The 8496-nt window shown below is 34.5% G+C and overlaps 1 protein-coding gene across 4 annotated transcripts; it reads left to right on the top strand.

Moving 5' to 3' along the window:
• The first annotated feature begins 411 nt into the window (after positions 1-411).
• On the top strand, positions 412-8496 carry LOC112727557 (DNA-(apurinic or apyrimidinic site) endonuclease, chloroplastic). 4 transcript variants are annotated; one of them, XM_025777353.3, is made up of 12 exons: positions 412-582; positions 736-919; positions 1329-1429; positions 1527-1609; positions 1779-1988; positions 2133-2446; positions 4045-4155; positions 4895-5032; positions 5119-5166; positions 5756-5836; positions 6800-6959; positions 8269-8496. In XM_025777353.3, exons 1-12 carry the CDS (start codon positions 533-535, stop codon positions 8388-8390), a joined length of 1602 nt encoding a protein of 533 aa, XP_025633138.1. In that variant the 5' UTR covers positions 412-532; the 3' UTR covers positions 8391-8496. The 4 variants fall into 4 exon arrangements, with proteins under 4 accessions (XP_025633138.1, XP_025633139.1, XP_025633141.1 ...); XM_025777354.3 differs by having other exon boundaries at positions 417-582; positions 744-919; XM_025777356.3 differs by having other exon boundaries at positions 421-582; positions 744-1167.

Raw genomic sequence — 8496 nt, forward strand, 5'->3', positions numbered from 1 at the left:
TTTAAATGGGAAGGAAAATGATTATTTTCCTTTGTTTGGTTGAAAAGAAAAATTAGAAAAAAAAGAAAATAAATGGAAAAAAATTGGTGGGACCCACTAATTTTTTCCTTCCAATATTGGAAAGAAAATAAAGAGAAAACTAATATTTTTCTCTCTATTTTCAATATATTTTATAATATAGGGATAAAATTATCTTTTTATAACATTTCTTTCCTTCTTATTTTCCTTCCATTCAAACACATCTAAACAAAATAAAAATTCACTCAATTTCTTTTCTTTCCTTTCTTTTCTCTCTATTTCTTTCCTCTCTATCAAACATAGCCTTAATCCAAAAAAAAAAAAAACATAGCCTTAATCCAAAATGGCTAATTAATAAAAAAAAAAAATTAAAATAAAGGGTTATCTTCTCGTTAATCATACATAGCTTTGCCACTGTTTTCGACTTTTCGTACTTCAGGCCTTTGCGTTCTCATTTCTCAGCTTTTTTGGTGGTTCCCCTTCTATCTTTCTCGGTTCGATACAAAGACCTGATATGAAACAATTCTTGCAATTCCTGTCTACAACCTCTACCAATCTCAACAGGTTTGTTTTCTGTTTCTGCGTCGCTTCATTTTCCATATCCTATATCTTTGCATTTAACTTTTCAATCGGAAATATATTATTTTGAATGTCCCTAGTTTCCAGCATTTTACTCTAATCGTAAGCTATCTAGGTTTTCTGAACTGAATATTGTAGTTTTGCAGTGATTCAGAAGCATTTGAATACGAAGACATTGGTTTCTCCTACTGTGAAAGCAATGAGGTCTAAAAGACGTTTTTCGAATTCATCAGAACCTGTTTTACCAGTTGTTGAGAACAAGAAAGATAAGAAGCTTAAGGGGTTGGAAGCAAGTCCAGTTTCCAAAAAGTATATTGCAAAGGTTTAATTGATTCTTATAGGGTTCTGTGCTTAGTAGAGATACTTGCATTCTCCTGTAGCACATTTAACTTGTGCCCTGAAACATTTACCAGTATATATATATAAGCTTGGAACAATAGTTGAGTTATTTCCATTTGATCTCAAGGTGTTCAAGCCATGGTTATTAGCCTAGGCTGCCTATGTTACGCTCTTTGAGTGCGGCCTTTTTCCAGACCCTGTGTTAATGCAGTTGTCCTATAGATATCAAGAGTGAGTGATAGTAAATGTTTATAGAACACACATTAAATGCATCCCGGGAGAATGTAAATATTTATCATTATCTTAATACTACTTTGTGTTTTTGTATTCTCTCTTACATTAACCCTTTTTTATTATTGGTTATTTGGTTTAAGTCGATATTGGTAATGTAGGAAAGTGATGTTAACAGCCATTCCATTGAGATTGAGAGGTTAAGGAATGACCCGGCCAAAATGGACACATTGACTGTTGAGGAACTACGGAAAACATTGAGGTAAGATTATAGGTCCTTTTTCAGCCAGCAGTTGCTTTTTAGTTCTAAAACAATATTGTTTGGATTATATCTCAGGAATGGTTTTTATATTTATCAGGAGTATAAAGGTCCCCGCTAAAGGTCGTAAAGATGATCTTTTGTCTGCCTTGAAGAGTTTCATGGACAATAATGACTCTTGCGGTACTGTATACTGTTCTCTTAGTAATGTGAACTTTTATTGTATCTGGGAACATAAGGAAATTAAGAGTTTCTTTCTATCAAAGTCATCAATTATTATGCTCATTAAGCTTGATGTCTCTCTTGAAAAACTTGTATAATTCCAATGGTTAACACGTTTCTTCATGAGCAGAGCTAGATCCTCAAGCACGAGAAGAACATGAGAAAAGACTCTTAGCTGCTTCAGAAAATACATCTATGGAAGTGACAACTAAGAAGGTATTTGATGAAGACCCTGTTGATGATGTCAATGATAGAAGATTAAAGCAATCCAGATCTGCAAAGAAAACTGTCAAGGTGGCAAACAAGAAGAAGTTGTCAGTGAAATCAGATGATGTTTCAGGTTGTCTGGTAGAATATAACTTTGAACATAACTTAGTGTTTATTTTTTGAGTTCTTAATGCCTTTTATTTTCTAACTTTTCAGTTTTGGTTCAGGTGTGAGTAATTCAACTTTCAATTAATCTTATACGTGTGTTTATTGCCAGGTTGTAAGCCTTCTAGAGAAAAGAGAAAAGTATCTTCAGATATCATTAGTGTTGTTGCACAATCAGAGGAGATCAGTACAGCTATTCAAACTGAACCATGGACACTTTTTGCACACAAGAAACCACAAAAAGGTTGGATTGCATATAATCCTAGAACTATGAGGCCCCCGCCTCTTACTCAGGATACAAAATTTGTCAAGATTTTGTCATGGAATGTCAATGGATTGAGAGCATTGCTAAAACTAGAAGGATTTTCTGCACTTGCTCGAAGGGAAGACTTCGATGTATTGTGCTTGCAAGAGACTAAACTGCAGGTAGAATATTGGTGCTCATTTTATGCCTTGAAGAGTCTTATTTTGCAACGGTCCTCAGTTTCAGCTAGGAGTGGCTTGTATATAAAAATAGCATTGATAACTTATTATTTGCCCTTTTTCTTTTTGACTGGTTTGTGGATGCTTCTGACATCAGTTAGCTGTTTCCAAGTGAGTAACAAAAGTAGGTAAGTATGACAAAAATAAACAAAGAAGGGTGGAGGAAAACATGAATGAACATTTTGTGAGTCACGATCGACATAAATTGCTTTTGTCTCTTAAAAGAGATTGATATGGTAATGTTTTAAACACTGTTGTGTTGTCTGACCATGTAGTCGACCTCACCAAGTGAACAGGGTTTACTTGTTGTATGACCTTATAGTGGCTTTTGGAATGTTCTTGACATCAATAAAACAAAGTTAATAATGTTTTGTAAGATAGTGACCCTAAAGTTATTGTGATTTACTATACCATACTTGTTCCATTTTCACTTAATCTTTCTGGCCAATCCCTTCTACTTCTTCAGCTACGCTGATCACTATAGACATCTGGTAAAGGTGCCAGTTTTGCATGTATTTGAAGTGCAAGAGTTTTCTGAAGAATTTCTAACTTTTGGGAAATGAGAAAAAAAATGTTAGAAGATAAATCTTGTTTGTTAGGGGGCCAAACTGCAGGGTGCAAAACATCCCGCATTACAAAAGGTCCTAGAAAGGGCCACACCCGAAGTGTGTAATGTTGGCAGCCTAACATGATGATACATAGTGGCTGATTCCATGGTTTAAACCCCTGACTTTAAGGTCACAAAGAAACAACTCAACCATTACTCCAAGGCTCTCTGTCAACAATATAATCCCTCAAATTAATTGACAATTTTTGAAATTGTAAATGGATATCAACTGTTAAAACCCTGTTTCTTCAACAAAATCAGTATGGTATCGACTGAGAAACAGGCTTACTTTAAAACATTCTTGGTCCAAGGGAATCCTTGTGCTAGTTGTTGTATAGCAGAAAAAAACTTTATGGTATAACAGGTAAATTTTGAAATTGTGCCATTTAACAGATAGAGCTAGACTGAAATCGCTGCATAGTATCAGCAACTAATGTTTATGTTAGGAATTTATTTTAAATTAATATATTAGTATATAGCCGGAAAAAGGAAGAAGAGTCAGAGGAGTGACATGGCAGGCCAAGTAGTGGCAAGCAACTGATTTTGTTAGGAAGTTTCTGGTAGGATTTTTTGAGGGATAACAGTTAGACAAATTTGGGGGCTGGGCTGAATATACAAAAGGTGAATGCTAGCTAGTTTGGGATGTCCTAACTTTTCTGTAACTGAACTGAGAGCTGTGGTTTCACATTCCTTGGAGGAGAGAATTTCCTAGCTTTTTACCTTAGATTCTTGACACATTGTCAAGGATTTCGAATTTAATACATGCTTTTCTACCCTTTCCGTGGTTAACTGATACCAGTTCTAATAGTTCATTTGAAAATCCTAAAAATTTGAGTGGTGATGAACTGTGGCATGGATATTTATATTAAAATTCATACTCATCACCCCTTATTTTCTCTTATTATGTTTGTGATTGCTCTGATTATCCTAACAGGAGAAAGATATCAAGCAAATCAAACAGCGTCTAGTGGATGGCTATGATAACAGCTTTTGGACATGTAGTGTTTCTAAGCTTGGTTATTCTGGAACATCCATAATCTCAAGGGTATGTTGACCTCGTTCATTCCGTCTCTTCATACATAATGGAACTTCTACTCATAGTTTTTACCATAAAGACTGTTTTTGTAAAGACTATTCCTTGCATAACTGATTCATGCTAAATTTATTATGGGGACATAAGACGGTGTTTGGATTATCTGTTTGCATTAGTAATTGTAAACTTAAAACCTTCTTTGTTTTGTTTCTTGTCATAAAAGTTTTGTGAAGGAAATGCTGAAAACAAGAAAAGTTGTTTTCATCCTTTTCTTCAACAAACTTATGACATAGAAAACAAAACAAACAGAACGGGGTGTTTTTGTAATTATCAATGAAAGCATACTAATTGAAAATGGAAATATGAAAAAAAAGCCTCGTATTTAATGCTGCTTGTGATTATAAGAAATATTGTGACCCAAAAATTTTCTCCAGGTAAAAACTTTTTTGTAATGAGTTTAATCGTAGTGGGAAAAAAAAATATTTCTACCTACTTTCAATGTAGCTCTTACTGCTACCTACTTTAATAATATTCCTTCCCAACATAGCTAATTTTTTTACTAAATTATGAGAGTATCATAGGCCATTGCTTAATCATTAACTTCTAGAATTTAGGTTGAAGCTAAAGGTGACATGATGTTGATTCTATCTGATAGTCTAACCATTTGCATCGTCATTATAAATTTCACGACTAGTGTTGACATAAGTAATTCTTTCAAATATTAATTTCCTTGTAAATGGAATTCTGGCAGATAAAGCCACTTTCTGTTAGATATGGCCTTGGTGTATCTGATCATGATGGTGAGGGGAGACTTGTGACTGCAGAGTTTGATACATTTTACTTGATATGTGGATACGTCCCTAATTCTGGAGATGGCTTGAGAAGACTGGTATTACATTGCTTTCCTTTTATATCTTTTCATTTCACTCTGGGAACAGTATCCTTATCTGATTATGTTTCTGTATTTGAATCTAGACATATAGGGTGACTGAATGGGATGCATCTCTCAGCAATTATTTGAAAGTATGTAGAGCTTCTTTCCTCCTCCTTGTTAGATAAGGTTAATTGTTGTTGTTTGTCTGTGTATATTGCTCCTTTTACCCCTTGTTATTTTCCCTTTTTGTCAGAACAACACCCATCCAAATGCTTCCTTTTGACTTTTATGTCAAATTTGGTTTATATATATAACTTGTGCTAGCGAATTCCTATAATGCTGAGTGTTGGTATTAACAAACTCCTTGCAAATTGAAAAATGGTTTATGATGTTGGGCATTCTGAGCATAGGTTTCAAATTTGTGAATGGTGTTGATCTGTTGAGCAATCTGAGTAACAAAAATTTCTACTTGTTAGTTCTTCATTTAAGATGCCAATTAACATGGTTCTTTATGCTCATCGTATTCAACTGACTATGGAATCTATTGCTTTATTATAATGTTACAATTTTGGATTAGCAAGATGCTTTATATGTTCTACATTCTTAGACTCCCTCCTCTCTCTTTGCTATTGATTTAGGGTAGGCATTATTTTCTCAGAAGAAATATTAACAGAATCATAAAATTTATATTTTTTCTTCCATTATCAGGATTCGTGATTCATTTTCTGCTTTCTACAGGAGCTTGAAAAATCAAAGCCTGTAATTTTGACTGGTGATCTGAACTGCGCTCATGAAGAGATTGACATATATAACCCTGCTGTAAGTAATTCAAATTTAACAGTTTCATTGTAAACAGTAAAGAACACCAATGAAGTGAGGCAATTGTTTCAAGTAGAAATTACTGGATCTGGAAAGGCTGGAAGGGTAGAGAAGGAATTCAAGAAGTTTAGTATACCTAGGAAAATTTGAAATATATTTTTCTATAATTTGAAAGAAAAATTTCATTTCTGAATATTTCAACATCACTATAAAAGAATTCTACTTGACTACTTGTACTTATTCGATTGCCTGAATCAACTTTTTGGATCGTCTTTTCTAAATTGATTTTCGTTTTTAAAAATGCTTATATTTGCATTGTTTTGTTCAAGTTACAAAAGGTTACCCTTGTTTGAATTCTTGGTCATTTAGAATTTATTTGATACATCCCTTGATGCAAATATGAACTGGATATCCCTTAACTGAGTGGGTGTATGTGATAAATGATAAAGTCTCAGATCAATGTGATGTGTGCAGGACATAAACTTGAATAAATGATCCTGTTATTAACGACCGAGGATGAATTGGTTTTAACTGTAGGAGTTATGTGCTAGTAGCTACCATAAGTAGGCATATTTTCTATCAATGTCTCAAATTCACAGTGCGACAACGAACTTGTAACCATGTCAACATTGTAGATTTCTTGAGATGGGTAGAACCATGCGGGGTTGAATTGTTGACAACATCTTGGGAAACTATCAGCTGAGAGTATGTTTAGATGGCATACAATTGATGAGAATATAATGCATATGAGGCATATTCAATAGCTGAAGTTCCACGGAAAAAACCTTTTTTGGCTAACCTGGTTGGGCTTATTAAATTTGTCTATTTGGTTTAATTTTTAATAAACTGACAATTTGTTCGTTTCAGTTTCATTCATGGTAAATAATGAACTGCTAGGTTGCTGAGCATGGAAAATCAGCTACTTTTTTCTTAAAAAATCTCTTCTGATAACATAATATACAGGGTAACAAACGAAGTGCTGGGTTTACAGATGAAGAGAGGCAATCATTTGCAACAAACTTCTTGTCCAAGGGATTTGTAGATACTTTTAGAAGGCAGCACCCTGGAGTTGTTGGATATACTTACTGGGGTTATCGGCATGGTGGGCGCAAGACTAACAAAGGTATTTCATGAGTACGCCTAAAATTGATTCATTATATACTTAAATGGTTTTCGTATAATTTTTGTGTTATGGTTGAAAATAAATAACGTTCCTTTGCCAATGGAGTGTGGCACAGCTGGTCATGGAGTTGGTCCATATTGTTCAATTTCTCCTGTGAGATCTCCATTGTTGGATATTATGTAAGAACCCCAGTAAGAACTAAGTTGTTGGGCGTGCTTTGGCTCTAGTTGGATTATTGGCATCAAATCTGACTAAACTATTCATTATGATATAGGTAAAAAAACGTTTTGCAGAAAAAAGAATCCATTTAATGTAAAGAAAATAGCAGAGAGAGAATAGGGTTTGCATGAGATCTATCATCAGCCTACTCTTCTCATTTTGGCGGCTTCCTTTTAATTTTCCTTTCACTTTTGCTCCCTTGAGGTCTCCATGGAATTGCACACTCCTTCCCTTTTGTCTTTCTGTTTTCCTTCATCATGCCTCAGCAGGTCATTCAACTTTGGTGCTCGAGTCACAATTTGTTAAGTGAGAGTTTTCGTATGCGATCTTCCATTCTTCCATGTTACCCAGATAACTTGAATGTTCACCCTTCTCATTGTTGTCACTGTTTCCCTTCTCACTCTTTGTTTCAAGACGAGTAGATTCAGGGGCCAAATCTTTCGTGGTGGATGTCCTCCTTTATCGAGTTTCATCTTCCTTGAAGAGCTTTTTGTTTACCATTTTTGTGTCTGGCTGCAGCTTTACTCCTTTGTCGATGTTCATTAGCCCCCTCCTGATCTTTAACAATCTGGCTGCCGATAAGATTCCATTCAGTCTTCCTCTCCAACCTTCCTAGCTGCACTCCATGTTGGCTCACAACATACCATCAGGGACTTGGTATCTAAGCACTAGTAATGGAAGAAACACCACTATATATTTATTTTATAAAAGGAGAGTTTCATTAAGATGGAGAGAAGAATGATACAAGATAGAGGATAAGAAGTCCTCTATACGACAGCAGAAAACAATCAGAAGAGCAATCTATAAAGTATAGCATTCCAATCTCTCACCATGTCTGAAAGGGAAAGTCTTCTATAAAGATCATCAGATATACACCAAATAGAAGCCAAACATCTACTCCCTACGAATACTTCCACTTTCTTTCTTACTCCATGTTGTCTTTAAAGTGCATTTCTTCATACAATCTTATTTTTTTTTTAATTCTTTGCCTTTAAATATTCTAGCTATTGTCATCTTACATTTCAAATAAATTCTTTGTTTCTCAATGATTTTCGTTCATTTATTTATTTATTTCCAAACTGTTAAACAGGGTGGCGTCTAGACTATTTCCTTGTATCAGAATCCATAGCTGACAAAGTTCATGACTCGTACATTATCCCTGATGTTACTGGGAGTGATCATTGTCCTATTGGCCTCATTCTTAAGCTTTAAAGCGGAACACTGGGTCTGACCTTGTAGGAAAACCTTTTTTGTTTAAATTATTATTTTATATTATCAATGATTATTTATCAATGGCAGAACTTTTACTTTTTTTTTA

This window comes from Arachis hypogaea, chromosome 12, assembly GCF_003086295.3.
Source record: "Arachis hypogaea cultivar Tifrunner chromosome 12, arahy.Tifrunner.gnm2.J5K5, whole genome shotgun sequence".
Lineage (NCBI taxonomy): Eukaryota > Viridiplantae > Streptophyta > Magnoliopsida > Fabales > Fabaceae > Arachis > Arachis hypogaea.